Genomic DNA, 20,321 nt, shown 5'->3' with positions numbered 1-20,321 from the left:
ACTAGTGATGCCATATCATTGTTCCGATAGCCTTTGGACCAAAAGCATTTGTCCCATTATCCTGAAAACAAGAACCATTACTCTGAAGGCCCATTGGTCCAAAAAACATGCTCTCACTGGAATTTTCTGCTTTAAATACATTCATAGGTCACATTATTAGCCAGCAAGGTGCACCCCTAATAAAACAGTGGTTTGGTCTTCTGCTGCTGGAACCCATCTGCTTCAAGTTAGACGTGTTGTGCGTTCAGAGATGGTCTTCTGCATACCTTGTTTGTAATGAGTGGCTATCTTAGTTACTGTTGCCTAATGTTATTAGCGTAAAGTAAAACACATTCACCAACAAATCCAAACCAAGGAAAAGGGGCTTGGTGTGCATCTGTTTAAGGCACCGGGAAATTAAAAAGTGTTGGTAGTCTTTGTCATTGTTTAGGAGTCATACAAAGTCATATGTTATGATTTAGAAGTATCGTCTTGGTGAACTACTTGGCTGTTGGAATAATGAGCAGTCCCCATTCTATTCCCATGTGAATAAAGCTTGAGGTGAATACAATTTTTTTTAAATTAACGCATTAAATGTCAACATTTACAAGCACCCTGACCCCACTGAATTGCCAAAACAATCAAAACATGGTTTCATCTCTCCAACTTTCTCCCTTTACATATATACTTTCAAGAATTTGCAACTGAGTATGTAAATCGTGGCAATGTTCTCCCATTCATGTCTGTCAATATTATTTATATTATTTATATTATTTGTAATAGGAACAACATGTACTGTTTGTTCATAATTGTTGTTCTGTTGCTGTTAATTGAAGGTGTCTATGTCAGTTGGGTGTGTATGTTCTTGTTTTTTTTATTGCCATCCACTAATCCTACGTGACTTACTTAATTATATGGTTGGTGCATATCTTTGTCATGATTGGTGTATTGAACCCTATTGTATGGGTTTGTCTTGGTGTTTTTATTTAGCCTTTTTGTGATTGGAGTTGTTCTGTATAATCACAAAGATGTTGCATATTGCATGTACACTACAGACTTTATTTCTATAAGTAAATCAGTACAAATAAATATTTCTTCATCATAAGTCAATAAAAAAAATAATAATACTGCAAGTGTCCCAGACTAATTCACACATAGTGGCCCTCATTTATCAAGCGAGCGTAGAAACGAGCGCAGATTTCAGTGTATATTTCGTCTTACGACAGGGTCCACGTGTGATTTATCAAACGATCGTATCTCGCCAATCACAGCGTAAGAATGATCGGCTGTTGATAAATGTGGCGGCTCGAAACAAGCGTAATTTAAATACCACGCCCTAATATATACCCGATTCAGAAGACTCGCCTTCAGAGTTTACGACACCGAAGGGCGCAATGCGGCCAAAAGGAGGTTTTTTTCACCCTCTAAAGTCAGCTTTATTAGCAAAGTGCACCGTTACAATTAACAATAGGGGCAGTATAGACATATTACAGAAATAGACCAAGTCCAGTGATTATTTTACATTTGGAGCACGGACTTAGAAGTTTTCAGCAACAATGTTTTAAAGTAAGTTTTAATTCTAAAAGAAGAGGAATTTCTCAGTCAGAAAGTGAAACGCTGACGTCCAACAGCAGCAACACAACAAACTGGTTTTGTTTGGCAGCATAAAAAGTGAAAAAGAAGGAAATCAGTGGTGCTGTCAGCAGAGTAGCGGACTATTAAACTCCCGGCGAGGTTTGAGTAATTACATGGTGATATATAAAGCCTAATAATCTATATAATATCCGAATGTTGCTATTATTATGATGGAGAGATATTATTCACCTCTTTACATTTACTAATAATGATGTCCTAGTCAGAGGAGCGTGTGACGGCGCTGATTGGAAATGTTTCTATTCTGGCAGCACCGCTGGTGAAGGAGACGCTGACGCTCCGGTGTCGGAGCTGGATAACAGTAAACAGCAGAAGACAACAACATTTAATGTCCTCGGCTGGTATTCTGCTTAAAGAATTTCACGATCGCAGGGTTTATTTATTTTTGGATTATGTTTTAATGATAAATTATGTAGTCTAAACATGCTTTGCTTTGTCACTATTAAAAATCAAAACACCACAGAGTTTTATCAGCTCCAGGCATCGATACTGTAGTCTAAGATCAATTCTCCGACTCAGACGTGTGGACTACACGCTGACTCAGATTTGCGTACACGAGCTGAGAGCAGACGTGAGATCTGATCGTACCGTCCGCTCACGTCCAAATTGATAAATGCCGAGGCTTGCGTAGAAATCATCTTACGCCCACTTTACGCACACTTTCTGACGTACGCTCGTTTGATAAATGAGGGCCAGTGGCCCTCATTTATCAAGCGAGCGTAGAAACGAGCGCAGATCCGAGTGTATATTTCGTCTTACGACAGGGTCCACGTGTGATTTATCAAACGATCGTATCTCTCCAATCACAGCGTAAGAATGATCGGCTGTTGATAAATGTGGCGGCTCGAAACAAGCGTCATTTAAATACCACGCCCTAATATATACCCGATTCAGAAGACTCGCCTTCAGAGTTTACGACACCGAAGGACGCAATACGGCCAAAAAGAGGATTTTTTCACCTTCTAAACTCAGCTTTATTAGCAAAGTGCACCGTTACAATTAACAATAGGGGCAATATAGACATATTACAGAAATACGCAGCGACGGAGGTTTATGAAATAAAAGTACTTATAGTTATAAACTCAAACAAGTCCAGTGATTATTTTACATTTGGAGCACGGACTTAGAAGTTTTCAGCTTTTTTGTTGAAGGAGGTAAACAATGTTTTAAAGTAAGTTTTAATTCTAAAAGAAGAGGAATTTCTCAGTCAGAAAGTGAAACGCTGACGTCCAACAGCTGCAACACAACAAACTAGTTTTGTTTGGCAGCATAAAAAGTGGAAAAGAAGGAAATCAGTGGTGCTGTCAGCAGAGTAGCGGACTATTAAACTCCCGGCGAGGTTTGAGTAATTACATCGTGATATATAAAGCCTAATAATCTATATAATATCCGAATATTGCTATTATTATGATGGAGATATATTATTCACCTCTTCACATTTACTAATAATGATGTCCTAGTCAGAGAAGCGTGTCGCAGCGCTGATTGGAAATGTTTCTATTCGGGCAGCACCGCTGGTAAAGGAGACGCTGACGCTCCGGTGTCGGAGCTGGATAACAGTAAACAGCAGAAGACAACAACATTAAATATCCTCGGCTGGTATTCTGTTTAAAGAATTTCACGATCGCAGGGTTTATTTATTTATGGATTATGTTTTAATGATAAATGATGTAGTCTAAACATGTTTTGCTTTGCCACTATTAAAAATCAAAACACCACAGAGTTTTATCAGCTCCAGGCATTGATACAATAGTCTAAGATCAATTCTCCGACTCAGACGTGTGGACTTCACGCTGACTCAGATTTGCGTACACGAGCTGAGAGCAGACGTGAGATCTGATCGTACCGTCCGCTCACGTTCAAATTGATAAATGCCGAGGCTTGCGTAGAAATCATCTTACGCCCACTTTACGCACACTTTCTGACGTACGCTCGTTTGATAAATGAGGGCCAGTGTGTTTGGTTGTTCTATATTGGTTAGTGTTTGCGGGATAGCACTTCAGCCTCACAGCAAGAGGGTGACGGGTTAAAATTTGGCTTGCAGCTTCCTCCCACAATCCAATTACAGACATTGTTTTAATTGGTGACTCTTAATTGCCCATGGGTGTGAATAAGAAAATGATGTCTGTTTCTGTGTCTCTGAGTCAGCCCTGTGTTAGTCCAGCGACCTGTCCAGGGTGTACCGAGTTCTGAAATGCAGTTAGGGATAATGAATGACTCAATGAATGCTTGGGAATGAAATATAAAACATTCTGTGGAATGTGAAGCTCCTTAACTGGTACTCAAGAAGAAGCAATTGAAATGAAGGTATGAGCTTGAAGACGCAGGAGTAAATGTGTTTATTTGATTAACCACTTTGCAATATTTAAAAAAACAAAACTTTGAGGTGTTAATCTGCATCTGTTGTGAGACTTTGAACAATGCACAACAAAATGTGTCTCACAACAATTGTGAGAGACTGAACAGTTCGGTAAAGTATTTGTTTCTTTACATAAACAATAATTTAAATGAATCCATGTGATATGAAAAATCTACTAATACTAATATTCTGAGAGAAATAACAACCCAGTCAGGAGCACTATGTTGTTTTTAGCACAGCATTTCAGTTTACCTGACCAACAACAACAGGTCCATATGAAGCAGTTGCTAATAATGTAATGTGAATGATGTGTTGAAAGAAATAAAATGTTTTAAACAGTCCATCAAACAAAGAACTGCTACAGAGGGATATTAATTGGATATTTTAATTTGATGCTTATGTATATCTGGGTGTGAATCTTGGCAGCCGCCAGGACTTTATCTTTGTGAGTAGTATTTGTATGGTTATTTTTTAATGTGATTGTATTTATATTTTATTATATTTGTGAATGTTTTCTGAAGGTGTTGATTATTTAATTAATTTGAAACAAGGTGTAAATAATCTGTTTTTAATATTACTGCCCTTATGAAGACCATGTGAGGTGAAAACTGAACTCCATTTTTAACCAATATACCAGACTAAATAAAATATTTTAATAAAACCATTCTCCTTACTCCGCCTAAGAATGCCTGAAGAAGTGGCTATTTGTATGCGTTTTTCACCCTTCTAGCTCACTAATTGTTTGGAATCTGGCTATGATTTCTCTCCTTCTGTGTGTTTAATAAACCAGTGCAACAATGTTTTTCCTCCATTTTTCTCTGCTGTGGTGGTCAGCCAGAGGCAATAAATCAGGCATACATATCTGCCTTTTGAATGAGTTTCTATTCCCTCTTGCCATATTGTGTGCCTCTTAACAGAAATGCCTTAAAATACATATTGCAGAAGAGTTAATGTATAATAATTTTCTGAGAAAGGACACATACACCAAAAATCCAAAAATCTTCTTAAGGGTCTACATGCTGAGGTGTTTTTTGCCATCACTAATTAGCAACTCTAACATTTGCTAATTAGTGTTACAGCTGAGTCTGATAGGAGTTACATTCATTTTGCATGTATTTGGTTTTAGTAGTAGTATTATTTTGATGTAAGTAATATTTGACAAATAAAATTCAAATAACCTGGTGTTGGTATGAGAAAAGTTGATATGAAAAGTTAAGGGATCACCTAAATTATTACAATTCAAATTGAGGGGGTCATGAATATTCATCCAATAGATTTTAAGATACTGTGTTGCAGTCAGGATCATTGCAGGTCATTGCCATTCATTGAGCCACGCTGCTAATGCAGTGTATGTTAACATCATTGAAACATACCTCTTCTACAGCTGTTTTGCGAGCTATTTTTTAACACACACCAGTTTATTTTTAAGAGGAATGACAATTTAGCTGATTAAGCTGCATTTTGCCCATTAAACAGAACAGAAATAGAATACTGTACTCGTCCAAATGCCAGTCCTTGTCAATGCACAGTGTGAATCAGTACTGTTTGTCAATCGAGAGTAATAACAACAAGGTAGATAGGTGTTTCTAACCCAATAGGGTGTGTGTGCTATTTGTTGGGTTGTTTATACCATTGTTTCAGGACATGCCTTATTTAATGATAGTACTTATGCAAATAATTACTCTCTTTGTCATTAAAGTGAACCTTTTGTGTGGATGTGTTCTTGTTGGTTATGTTGTAATGAGGCGTGCCTTGGATGACGATGGTGCTGTTGCTCATTTCCACTGAATCTAGCATTGTTGTATTGTTGTTTTTAACAATTACAGCAATTGGACATATGTCATAGTATGACGTTATTTTAAACATATTTATTGATTATAAGAATTGTATTAGCAACTTGTGAACAGCTGAAAATCATGCCACATAAACAATAATGTTGATTGTATGTTGTGTTTCTTTTTACTTTGTGAAGTTGAATGCAGCTATTTTTTTATTTGCTCACCGAGTACAGAAATAGATTTATTTTCTCAGGTTATCCATGAGCTGAAGAGCTGGGGGGGGGGGTTGGTATTTTTTTGTTGCTTTTGTGGGTCTTGTGGTGCATCCAGTGTACAGTAATACCAATGGCTGCAGGATTTTCAGTTCCCATATAAGAATAAAATAGTCTCCAGGAATTGGAACATTGTGGTATCATGCTATGTACAAAACAATTTTAATTGTCAAAAGGGCCTGGCTTTAATGTGACTTTGTCCTCTTGTTCTTGTTTCCATCTGTGTCTAATTGTGAATGACATTGTGACACTGCAGTAAAAGTCTCCACCCTAATACCTGCCATGCCCTGTCAACCTAATATAAAACCACAAAGCCACACACCTGTCAGTCAGTCATCGTTGGAGATACAGTAAATGTTTTGTTCTACCCTCATATCTGTAAGTACTCCTTACTCTGTCTTTAACAAACCACATTTTCACTCTTTTATTTGTTGTTACCATGTCTATTGCTATATCTGCTTGATCTAAACTAAAAAGATTTTAGGGGGGCATGTCTTTCATTTTGTTGTATGTAATTTTGATATTACTGTGTATTGTACCAATTTTGTACATGTTGTGGGCATTTTAGTCTTAAAGCAGTGTTGCTGCGACAGAGGCGATTAACTGATCAAACTTGATTGATTATGTGCTTCCAGTATGGCTGTCTGTCAGTCAAATCATACTTGATCTGATCAGATCTTCTATGGGATTGAAAAATATGTTATAAAAAAGTAATCTGATATCTAAGCACGAGCTTTACTCACACTGCAGAGCTATAAACAAGACTGACGACTGTTCTGCAATGCAACAGTTGGCTTACAAGTCTGGAAGTGTTTGCCAAACTAGTTCTACTTCTATGTCTTCCAGTTCTTACCTCTATTGATATATCTGTGGTAAAAGTGATCCTGTATGTGTGGACAGCTGCTGAACACCGTATCCATGCCACCATATACCTTTACTTTTTGCATGTGATAGAAGTATTGTTTCCTTTTTTATTTAAATCCAGATCACCAGATTCATTTTTGTAATTAGATACTTGTATTTAAAGTTTTGGTGATATAATACCTATTAAAGCAAACAGGAAATATGATGGGACCAGGAAAAAGAGAAATATTTCTGATGTACGTGCCTCGGTTTCACTATGAGATGGTGCAGTTGTGTTTTCAAAAGAGTGTTCTCACACTCCTTTCAAATCACAAGGACGTTGCTAAAGTAGATAATTAACCTATGTGTATGAGTCATAACCATCTTTCAAGGCAGCATTTTTTTTACCATAGTAGTCATCTGCCTAAACTCTATATGTGGATGTATCAGGGTGATATGAGGTATGAGAAAGGATCAAAACTTGAGTGCTAATCTAATTTATTACTCTTGGAAAACATTCCGCAAGTTTTTGGTTGTGTACTGAAAACTTCAATGGCTTTTGGCTACATCTACACCAGCTCTGTGCATCCAAATAACCATTACAATACTTTCAGTAAACCCACAAACTAGCTGCAACTAAAGTCAAAGTGGCACTAACAAACACACAGAATATAAAACTGTATTAAACTTACTAAAGACGATTCTCAAGCAAAGCAGCAGTCACAGGGAGAATCTGTGTCTAAGCCTCAACAGGCTACAGTCTCAAAACTATTAAAAAATATTAGATAAAGAAGAAACCGGTATTTTCTATTAATCCATGCCTGGCTTTCTAAATGATAAACAATGAAAAAGAAAGACTCTTGAATCCAGTGCATCACTCAAGTGTAACTGTGTGCCCAATTAAATTGAATGCTATGTTTTGTTGTCATGTTGAAGCGCTGTGTATTGTTCATGCAACTGATGTCCAAATTTATATCTTAAGAAAGTGGTAGTCAACACTGCTACGTATCCCTGATTAAGCCAACTGTTAATCATGTAAATTATTGGTCCATACAAGTTATATTTATTATCAAAAAATGTGGCTAATGTCAGGGGTGAATTTAAAGCTTACTCTGTGACACTATTTCCCAAAGATTACAACAGCCTTGGTCATTTTGGATAAACATCCTAAAAATGCATTAAAATAAAAACAAATAATCATGCCTGACATTAATGAGATTAACGTCTCATGGGGTTTAGGTGTAGTTTGAAATATGTAGTCATATGGTTTAATTTCATTAAAATACACTTTGTACGCTAACTAATGTTCGTTCTCATTAGAGGTGTATAAGTGAATTATTTACTCGTTAAGACAAGTTGGGTAGAAAATTAAATAATAAGCTTGTTACAGTGTGTATAATTTTAATCCAAATAAATTTCTGAGTGACATTTTTCAATTTTGTCAGAAGAAATTCTGACCTACATTTTGTTGATATATGGTCTTGGGCTGGGCGGAACAAATAGTCTGGGTACTTCCAACTACAATTAAAGAAGGACTTAGGAAGTTTTGTTTTAACTGTATATTAACTTTTTTTTTGTATTTCTTCTGCTTATCCACACAGTGACAAAATGTGCAAGTTGAATCTGATCACAGGTAAGGCATGCTGGATAAACTATTGTTTCCTTTAAAATAAACATGTTTTTTTACTCATTACCTATACTTCCAGTAGTATCAATTTGCTTTTCACAAAAATTCAGTTGCACTTCTTTCCAAAAGACAATGTCCCCATTACTTTGTGTTATCCACAAAACACATACTGTTGATTAACCAGTGTACAACTTATTTTTTTGGGATGAAAAAACCCCATTAAGCTTTAGGATATATAATTATAATTACAATTATACATAATTACATAATCATTCATCTGGACAATTAAACCAAATCAGCATGTGAGTTTTTTCTTGTTTGTTTGTTTGAATTCTATTTTGTAATTTGGGTGAACTGGCCTGTTAAACTTAATTTTTAACCCAGTACTAACCAGTCTGTCACTTTGAAGGTCTCTGTTTGATCATCGCCAGCTTGGGTAAGTTATTAACATACATAAATCATAATCAACAGTCTTACTCGCAGATAATGTCCCTAACTTAACAACTATTGCTAAACCATTTTCTCATGTTTCAGCTTCTTCCTCCAGGCTGGTATGTTACTTTAACAGTGAAGCGGAAGATAGAGTCGATGCTGGAAAGTTCACGGTTTCAGATATTGATCCGAACCAGTGTACCCATCTGATCTATGCCTTTTCTGACATCAATAACAAAAATGAGCTGGTCCCCAAAAAAGAATCAGACCAAGCACGCTATCTGTCCTTCAATCAACTCAAATCCAGGTCCGTGCTCAAGCCTATAAATGTTGTTGAAATTATATAGAATTTTGTGTTTTGTTAAATAATAATTACTCAACTTCTACGCTTCCACAGAAATCGACAGCTCAAAACGCTGTTGGCGGTTGGCGGCTTGACCTTTGACACAAAAAAGTAAGTCAATTATAACAACATTTATTCCTTTTTTGAGTCAGTGCAAAGACAAGAGTAAGCAACACTTTAACATGTTGGTATTTTCCTGACCATGAAACTTGCTTTGCCTATTTGTGAGGATTTTTTGTGCTTTACATATCATGCATGGTTCATGGTTTTATGCAAATGAGGAAGCACAAGGTTAGATGCTGGTATTTGATTACAGAAATATCCTAATTTCTGATTCGATCAGAACAAACAAATACATAGAATTAAAGTTACAGTTGAACACACATTATCATTAATATACACCTGTAAACACTCATTACATTATGCAAAACCAAAAGCAGGTTGATGGATGAAGAATCACACATAAAGGCACACATTAAACTGATTAGTATCCTTGGTACAAATACCAAATGGATTTGTGTTCACATCAAAAGATTTTACTTAATGTATTATCAATACATTTTTTCTTATCGTGACAACATCGCCCTATAAGGAAATACACATAATAAACCTCCTTTTTAGAGGGGTAGGGAGGGGGCACAGGTTTCTTGACGGGGGATAGCGGGTCAATAGTAGATGCCACATATACATGGTGCACAGAATCTTAAACCTGACAACCACATTCAGTTCTGAGTTATGTGGATCATTGTGTGACTCTTGTTCGTCATCAGTCATAAAAACTAGTGAGAAATATGGTCAGCAGACCATTAACCAACATATTAATACATTTCAATTACTTGGTGGTTTGCATTGCTCTTTGTGTTTTTGCCTTTAAAATAAAACCTTTATATGCATTATGTGGGGTGTTGTCTTGAGTGCACTGTTATTTTCAAATGTTTACCAGGTTCAGTACAATGGTGGCAGAAGAACAAACCAGAAGCCAGTTCATTCAGTCTGCTCAAAAAATACTGAGAGATAATGGGTTTGATGGGCTAAACCTTGACTGGAGGAACCCCGGCAGTGTTGGAAGCCAACAGGATAAGCAGGGATTCACAATGCTGTGCAAGGTCAGCCATATGCCATATTGTATGAACCATGTATGAAAATATATGATTTTTTACAAAACTGAGAATGAATAAGAATAAACCATGCATCTTTATTGTATAGGAGCTAAAAGAGGCCTTTGTGACTGAGGGAGCAAACACAAGCCGTACCAGATTACTCATCACTGCAAGTGTCTCTGCTGAGAAAACAACCATTGATGCCAGTTATGAAGTTGCAGAGATTGCCAAGTAAAAATAATTGAATGTATTTCTTTACATTATATCCATGATTAGCTTTTCTTATGTGTTGGTGAACCTGGTCTCCTCTGCATTTTCTCAGGCACCTGGATTTTATTAATGTTCTGACATTTGACTTTCACGGACCATGGGAAAAAGTGACAGGACATCACAGCCCCTTATACCAGGGATCCCAAGACACTGGAAACAAGAACTACTCAAACACTGTGAGTACAGGGATTTGTATTTCAACAGCCTAAAAATCTATTTAGAGATGTCCCCTTATCCTATTTAGATTTTTTTCTGCACATTGTAGGACTTTGCCATGCAGTACTGGCTGAAACAGGGAGCACCTCCAGAAAAGCTCAATTTGGGGATTGCAGCTTACGGCCGAGCTTTTGACCTCTCCACTAATGCCAGTGATGTTGGAGCACCAGCCACTGGACCTGGGGAAGAGGGCTGCTACACCGGTGTAGATGGATTCTGGGCCTCCTATGAGGTAAAACTGCAAGCTGTGAATATATTACAATTATATAAACAGCCTTATTATAGGTGTTTACTGCTTCTGGTGTGACATATCAGTCTGGATTAATGCATTAGGTCTAAATGTGACATTTTGACACTCTTTTTCAGACTTGCCTTTATCTTGAAAATGTTACAACCCAGCTGATTACTGATCAGAAAGTTCCATTTGCTGTCACAGAAAACCAGTGGGTTGGATTTGACAACAGAGAGAGCCTTGATACTAAGGTAATCATGTGTTTAATTGAAACTGCAGCTCAATCATGTATTTGCAAATGACTGATCTGAAAAAGTATATTTTAGATTTTTGCAACATGCTTAAGTTTTTCCCCTTGTCCTCTCAGGTCAATTATCTAAAAAATAACAGCTTTGGAGGTGCCTTTGTGTGGTCTTTGGACCTGGATGACAACAGTGGAGAGTTCTGCGAAATGGGCAAGAATCCCTTTATTAGCCACTTGCATGCTCTCCTGGTCCCAGGTAACCAAAATGCAAAAGTAATTTTTTCTAGTGTGTGTTTGAATTGATTCCATGAGCCTGAATCACTTCCTACTTAGATTATGAAATTGTACAATGCTGACAGCAAATGTTTACTCTTTCTATTTAGAAAGTAGCAGCCATGCTCAGTGATATGATTGTGTGGTAATCAAAGAGGATTAAATAGCAATTAACTGATTGTGTGACTCTTTTTTTCTTTCTTTTTTAGATTTTCCTGGCCTTGATTCTGCAACTCGCCCTGTCACAAAAATTCCCCTGACCACAGCAAAACTAATGCCGACTAACACAGCGACAACAACTCCTACTACCACAAGCACAAAAAAAACTACAACCAAAATAACTCCTATTTCAACAGCCAAACCTACAAGTCCCCTGGCCACAACCACCACAATCACAAGAAAGCCCACCGATCCTGCCCCCACCACAATAATTCCAACAAAACCTGCCCCTACCACAGAGAAGCAAACAACCTCTCCCCCTAACACAGCAATGCCCACTAACACAACCCCCCTTAGAACCACCATGAGAACATCCCCTACCATAACCACAGCTATTCCCACTACAACCACATCACGCCCTACAACAACCATAGCAATTCCCGCCACAACCGCAACACTCCCTACCACAACCACAGCAATTCCCACTACAACCACAGCACTCCCTACCACAACCACATCAATTTCCACTACAACCACAACTGCCCCCACTACCACAACCAAAACTCCCCCTATCACTACAACCACAACAGTACCCCTTACCACAACCACACCAACTCCCACTACTACAACTTCCTCCTCTACCACAACAACAACTCCCTTGAGCACAAAAATGCCCAAAAACACAACTCCCCCTACCACAACCCCAAAAATGCACACTACCACAACTCCCCCTACCACAACCACAGCAACTGATCCTACCACAACAATGCCCACCACCAAAGCTCCCCCTACCACAACCACAGCAACTCCCACTACAACCACAGATGCCCCGACTACCACAACTCCCCCGAGCACAACCACAACAACCGCTCCTACTACAACTACAACTTCTCCTACCACAGCCATAACAACCCAACCTTTGACAACAATGCCCCCGATCACAGCTCCCCCTACCACAACCACAGCAACTCCCACCACAACTGCTCCCACTACCACAACTTCCCCTAGCACAACCACAACAAACTCTCCTACTACAACGACAACTTCTACCACAACCACAACAACCCCATCTACCACAACAATGCCCACCACCACAGCTCCCTCTACCACAACCACAGCAACTCTCACTACAACCACTACTGCCCCCACTACTACAACTCTCCATAGCACAACCACAACAAATGCTCCGACTACAACCACAACTTCTCCTACCACAACCACGACAACCCCACCTACCACAACAATGCCCACCACCACAGCTCCACCTAGCACAGCCACAGGAACTCCCACTACAACCACAGATGCCCCGACTACCACAACTCCCCCTAGCACAACCACAACAACCGCTCCTACTACAACCACAACCACAACAACCCCATCTACCACAACAATGCCCACCACCACAGCTTCCCCTACTACAACCACAGCAACTCCCACTACAACCACAACTGCCCCCACTACCACAACTCTCCATAGCACAACCACAACAAATGCTCCGACTACAACCACAACTTCTACTATCACAACCACGACAACCCCACCTACCACAACAATGCCCACCACCACAGCTCCCCCTACCACAACCACAGCAACTCCCACTACAACTACAGATGCCCCCACTACCACAACTCCCCCTAAGACAACCACAACAACCGCTCCTATTACAACCACAACAATGCCTACCACCACAGCAACTCCCACTACAACCACAAATGCCCCCACTACCACAACTCCCCCTAGCACAAGCACAACAACCGCTCCTACTACCACCACAACTTCTCCTACCACAGCCACAACAACCCAACCTTTGACAACAATGCCCCCGACCACAGCTCCCCCTACCACAACCACAGCAACTCCCACTACAACTGCTCCCACTACCTCAACTTCCCCTAGCACAACCACAACAAATGCTCATACTACAACCACAACTCCTACCACAACCACGGCAACCCCATCTACCACAACAATGCCTACCACCACGGCAACTCCCACTACAACCACAGATTCCCCCACAACCACAATTCCCCCTAGCACAACCAGAACAACAGCTCCTATTACAACCACAACCTCTCCCACCACAACCACGACAACCCCAACTACCACAACAATGCCCACCACCACAGCTTCCCCTACCACCACAGCAACTCCCACTACAACCACAACTACCCCCACTACCACAATTCCCCCTAGCACAACCAGAACAACAGCTCCTATTACAACCACAACCTCTCCCACCACAAGCAAGACAACCCCACCTACCACAACAATGCCCACCACCACCACAGCTTCCCCTACCACCACCACAGCAACTCCCACTACAACCACAACTACCCCCACTACCACAACTTCCCCTAGCACAACCACAACAAATGCTCCGACTACAACCACAACTTCTCCTACCACAACCACGACAACCCCACCTACCACAACAATGCCCACCACCACAGCTCCCCCTAGCACAGCCACAGGAACTCCCACTACAACCACAGATGCCCCGACTACCACAACTCCCCCTAGCACAACCACAACAACCGCTCCTACTACAACCACAACCACAACAACCCCATCTACCACAACAATGCCCACCACCACAGCTTCCCCTACCACAACCACAGCAACTCCCACTACAACCACATCTGCCCCCACTACCACAACTCTCCATAGCACAACCACAACAAATGCTCCGACTACAACCACAACTTCTACTATCACAACCACGACAACCCCACCTACCACAACAATGCCCACCACCACAGCTCCCCCTACCACAACCACAGCAACTCCCACTACAACTACAGATGCCCCCACTACCACAACTCCCCCTAAGACAACCACAACAACCGCTCCTATTACAACCACAACTCCTACAACAACCGCAACAACCCCATCTACCACAACAATGCCCACCACCACAGCAACTCCCACTACAACCACAAATGCCCCCACTACCACAACTCCCCCTAGCACAAGCACAACAACCGCTCCTACTACGACCACAACTTCTCCTACCACAGCCACAACAACCCAACCTTTGACAACAATGCCCCCGACCACAGCTCCCCCTACCACAACCACAGCAACTCCCACTACAACTGCTCCCACTACCTCAACTTCCCCTAGCACAACCACAACAAATGCTCATACTACAACCACAACTCCTACCACAACCACGGCAACCCCATCTACCACAACAATGCCTACCACCATGGCAACTCCCACTACAACCACAGATGCCCCCACAACCACAATTCCCCCTAGCACAACCAGAACAACAGCTCCTATTACAACCACAACCTCTCCCACCACAACCACAACAACCCCAACTACCACAACAATGCCCACCACCACAGCTTCCCCTACCACCACAGCAACTCCCACTACAACCACAACTACCCCCACTACCACAATTCCCCCTAGCACAACCAGAACAACAGCTCCTATTACAACCACAACCTCTCCCACCACAAGCAAGACAACCCCACCTACCACAACAATGCCCACCACCACCACCACAGCTTCCCCTACCACCACCACAGCAACTCCCACTACAACCACAACTACCCCCACTACCACAACGTCCCCTAGCACAACCACAACAAATGCTCCGACTACAACCACAACTTCTCCTACTACAACCACAACAACCCCACCTACCACAGCAATGCCCACCACCACAGCTCCCCCTAGCACAACCACAACAACCGCTCCTACTACAACTTCTCCTACCACAGCCACAACAACCCAACCTTTGACAACAATGCCCCCGACAACAGCTCCCCCTACCACAACCACAGCAACTCCCACTACAACCACAACTGCTCCCACTACCACAACTTCCCCTAGCACAACCACAACAAACGCTCCTACTACAACCACAACTCCTACCACAACCACGACAACCCCATCTACCACAACAATACCTACCACCACAGCAACTCCCACTACAACCACAGATGCCCCCACTACCACAACTCCCCCTAGCACAACCAGAACAACAGCTCCTACTACAACCACAACCTCTCCCACCACAATCAAGACAACCCCACCTACCACAACAATGCCCACCACCACCACCACAGCTTCCCCTACCACCACCACCACAGCAACTCCCACTACAACCACAACTACCCCCACTACCACAACTTCCCCTAGCACAACCACAACAAATGCTCCGACTACAACCACAACTTCTCCTACTGCAACCACAACAACCCCACCTACCACAACAATGCCCACCACCACAGCTAGCACAACCACAACAACAACTCAAAGTTCTTCTGTAAACTTCTGTGAAGGTCGCAATGGGCACTTTTCCAACCCCGGACAACCATCGACTTTTATCAACTGTGCTAATGGGGTAGAACACATCCAAAACTGTGGACCAAATTTGGTCTTTAAAGAAGCGTGCAATACCTGTGTACCTCCGTCATTTCCATGTTAGGAAGTGGTGAATGCATTCTGATCACCAATTATCAAAAGCTGTTATATGTACAATTTCTTCTGATTAACTGTTAATATATTAATTAGTTATATGTGGGAAAATAGTGGATGCTTATTTAGGACTCAGTAATCTATACTGAGGTGAATACATTTAAAAACAGAATTTGAGCATGGAATGTCACAACAACAATTTGCTAATTTCTGGATTTTCATCTGCTCCCTGTCCCCACTAAAATTGAGTGGGAAAATGTTTTACCTCTTTTTAGTTTTGTATAGAACAAAACTAAATTAGAGTCATGACAACAAATCTATATTTGTCACATACTTCAATACATCAATATGTAACTGTGCATACATGTTGAGAATGGCAATGTCAATATAAAATATTATTTATTTTTATTTATTAAAGCATAATAGGAACTTCTTGTACTGTTCATTAAGAGTCATTGTCCTGTTGACATTATTTAATCTGACATGTTTTGCTTCATTATTATGTTGTTGCATATCTATTGCATTGCTGGTGTATCTAACCCTGTATGTGTATGTTCTTGATGATTTATATTTAAGCATTGTGTGACTGGATTTTTCCAGCTTGATGACAAAGATGTTTTATGCTGCAAACATTTACATACTGTTTAGTCTCTTATTCTAAGTAATAATAAATTAATGAAATGCCACAACTTTCCCACCCTATGTTTTGTTCCATGTTGGGTTATGTCTGTTGCACAATATAGAGTTGGCACTTCAAGGATACAAGGTTGTTGTTTTTTTTCCACATTTCCTATTGATTCGGCTTGGGCGGTCGGCAAAAAAATGGTCTTAAAAACAGTCGGGAAAACCCTGGATTTGTGAGGGATGGCTGTGGTAGGTGCCTGTAGCCCTGTGGTCCCACCTGGCCACCGCTTGGCAGCACCTCTGGCTTGGCCCACTAACTCCAGTCTAACTTTTTGATCAACTTAAATTGTTGATTGTACTGGAAAGTGGCGTTATTTGACGAATGAGTTGTGTGTAGAGGTATGTGTGTTTATTTTTTTGTAGAGTGAAACTGCTGTAACACAATAAGAAAATTGCATTTTTATCCTATGATTCACAGCTCTGTTCTCCCTTACAGTGCTCCTTCGCTCCAGTCTATCCTGCACTCTATCAGATACATATACTTTTACACATGGTCTTGTTAGAATCAAGAATAGTCCCGCTCAAGTTTAACATTATTAAACCAGGTTTAATTATTCGAATCATATTGTAATGTGTTGTGAAGCTATTCATTTTCCTTGGTTGTTCTTTCAGATGTCCGACAAGCCTGCAACTATTATATATTTGGCTATTTGTTTTTGCGAATGAAATTACAATTTTTAATACAAATCCATTTTAAAATTCATAGTTACTTTCTGTCCTGATCCACCCAATTATATACTGTTCTGATATTGGTTTGCAAAGGACCGACTGAACCACTGAACATAATCTAAAAGTTTAGGTATTGTAAAAATGCAGGAAATGTGTTCAAAATAAAACTTTTCTTCTGAGGAAGGAGCCCAAGATGTTTGTTCAATGTTTGTCCCCCATCTTATAACATAACCAGGCATAACGATGATCATATCACCTGACAAAAAGAGCTGTGTTGTGCTTTATTTTCACTGCATGGTTCAGCTTAACTCAACTTGACTCAACTAATTTTGGTACATGTGGTATAGTGGATATGCTTCTTTTACCAGCATTGTCTTTCACCAGGATCATCATTAGGGCCCGAGCAGGCAACAACCTGCGAGGTCCCTATTGTATTTCAAATTATTATTTTTTTATTTCATTTTATTTTTTCTTCTTCCCAAATGATCACATTTTTCACTGCCTGAACATACCCTAAAACTCATGAAACTTTAAATATAAGTCACACCTGGCGAAAAATGTTATAATCTATTTTCATCCTGAATTTCCACCACTAGGTGGCGCTATAATAAAGGAAAGTGCGTTTTGGCAAATAATTTATCGCCATTTATCGCACATTCAAAAACCTTATATTCACGCGTTCACTGAGTTGTGCTGAATCTCGTGATAAAGGCCACGCCCATTTTCGCCTATTCGCAAATTCAGGAAATGTCACAAACCTACTTTTTCGAACTCCTCCTAGGCAATTTCATCGTTTTGCACCAAATTTTGCACACAGCATCTATGGACCCTCATAACAAAAAGTTACTAAAATAATTTTGATAACCCAAATAATACTCAAGTTATAAAATAACAACTTCCTGCAGGTGGCGCTATTATCAACACAAAACACAAAGTGTTGCATATCTCCACATTGGTGTGTCTGAATGACATGAAACTCAGGTTACTACTTCCCCATGAGCCCCTGAGGCTCTCTGCAAAATTTTGTCCGATGACCACAAGGTGGCACTCCTTAAATTGAAGTATTTTATATCTCCACATCCGGTTGATCGGATTAACACAAAACTTGGTACATTTATTCTCAATACCCTCTTGAGGATAACCCTTGAATGTTTTATTGATCCGCCCCTAGATGGCGCTGTGGTGGCAGTCTAATTTAATATTTGGCAAAGTGGCCACACCATAACACTTGGCAATGAAATTCATAGGGGTGGTATAGACTGGCCCCTGTAACTCACACATCCCAACGGTAGCATGCCCCAACATGCGTGCACTTGCATATATAATGCAGTCCTTTACAACAACAGCAGAAAGTACAGTCTCACATATTCTACAGAGGTGAGGAGCCCTGTTGGGCTAGGGTTTTTAGAAGCAAACCATGTTAAAAATGAGGCCTTCATTGCATGTCTTTTGTCCTCTCTGCTCTTATTCTGGAAAAATATTTTTCAAGCTATCACAAAATTATTGCAGTGCTATTGTCTTATACTGGGCCATTATTTCTATTTTTCTGCTCAGTCTATTTGGATATTGTGTTTCAAGTAGGCAGGTTATCAAGCAACTTGCTGTTGTGAAATTATCTGAGTTAACAATCTTCTCTATCTTAAAAGTTGAACACCTGGGTTGTTTGCCACTTGTTTGTCTACATACTTAGCTTAAAATATCAAAAATAACTGATTGAGATGTCTGAGACAGAAATTGAACTTGATCGTATCATGCCATTTCTGAAATAGCATGATACAAAATGGATACTGTAGTGTATGATTCACTACCCCTTTTGAGTGAAAAAGAATGGATGGACGACCAGGTGAAAGTTCCTTTTAGTCTTCTTTATTATAACTCATCAAAAAAATACAATTGGAGGAGACTATTGTCCAATTTTAAGGCTGTTGAATGAAAGGTCCCACACCAAATGAAGCCCTGTCTCCTCTAAAAATTCTGTGTGTGAGGCGTTTTTAAGCCTTTGGTTCTGACCCATGGGCGCGTCTTCCAGGGGCCCAAATACACTCACTAAATTTACTTTTTACCCTTATTTGGCTGACATCCAAAACCCCTCTTCTTTCTGATCGATGTTCACATTCCAACATCTCCACTGTCAAAACAGCTGTCCCCAGAGTCTCCCCGAGAAGTCCTGATGTCTCTATTTTCCGAAGGGTCAGGATGAGCCCCAAAGGGTCAGAGAGGCCCCTCTTTACTGGCGCCAATATCCTCTGCCCATGTCACGTACAGTATACTATTTGTGGCACGAAAATATACTACAATACATTTGAATTCAACAAGAGTAGGCCGTGACATGTGGTACTTTGTTTTCCCAGTTTCCTTCCGTGTAATATTGGCAAGGTTGAATTTATTGTCCCCACCCTTATTAAATGCCTCGCCCTCTTAGGTTTCTACCGAATACAGTTGGACAGCCGTCAGTCATTAAGTCACAGCGGAGGGATAATGACATGCTTGCCTCATCATTATATCTGTAAGTATCAGTTATTCTGATTTTATTTAATCATACTTTTCTTTTTTGTTGCTTTGTTTATTGATATACCTGCTCAATTGATCTGACTGACTTAACATACACATTTAAGGGAGGGAGTATAAAGCAGCAGGCAGTGTACAGATTTTTTTCTCTTTTTGTTGTATATAATGTTGTTGTTGTAGTTGTTGTTGTTATTCTTATTGCATGATGCAGGCAAAAAATTGATTAAACCTGATTGATTCTAATCA

The 20,321-nt window shown here is 40.2% G+C and overlaps 1 protein-coding gene across 1 annotated transcript; it reads left to right on the top strand.

The window, feature by feature from the left end:
- The first annotated feature begins 8,492 nt into the window (after positions 1-8,492).
- Positions 8,493-16,501, top strand: LOC131971563 (chitinase-3-like protein 1). The gene is made up of 11 exons (XM_059333071.1): positions 8,493-8,517; positions 8,921-8,947; positions 9,046-9,250; positions 9,341-9,397; positions 10,230-10,392; positions 10,493-10,617; positions 10,709-10,832; positions 10,922-11,104; positions 11,239-11,355; positions 11,472-11,607; positions 16,058-16,501. The coding sequence occupies exons 1-11, from the start codon at positions 8,493-8,495 to the stop codon at positions 16,222-16,224; spliced, it is 1,329 nt and encodes a 442-aa protein (XP_059189054.1). The 3' UTR covers positions 16,225-16,501.
- Positions 16,502-20,321: the final 3,820 nt, after the last annotated feature.

Source organism: Centropristis striata, chromosome 5, assembly GCF_030273125.1.
Source record: "Centropristis striata isolate RG_2023a ecotype Rhode Island chromosome 5, C.striata_1.0, whole genome shotgun sequence".
Taxonomy (NCBI): Eukaryota; Metazoa; Chordata; class Actinopteri; order Perciformes; family Serranidae; genus Centropristis; species Centropristis striata.
Note: the sequence above shows the minus strand (reverse complement) of the source record. Positions and strands in the feature narration are given on the sequence as shown.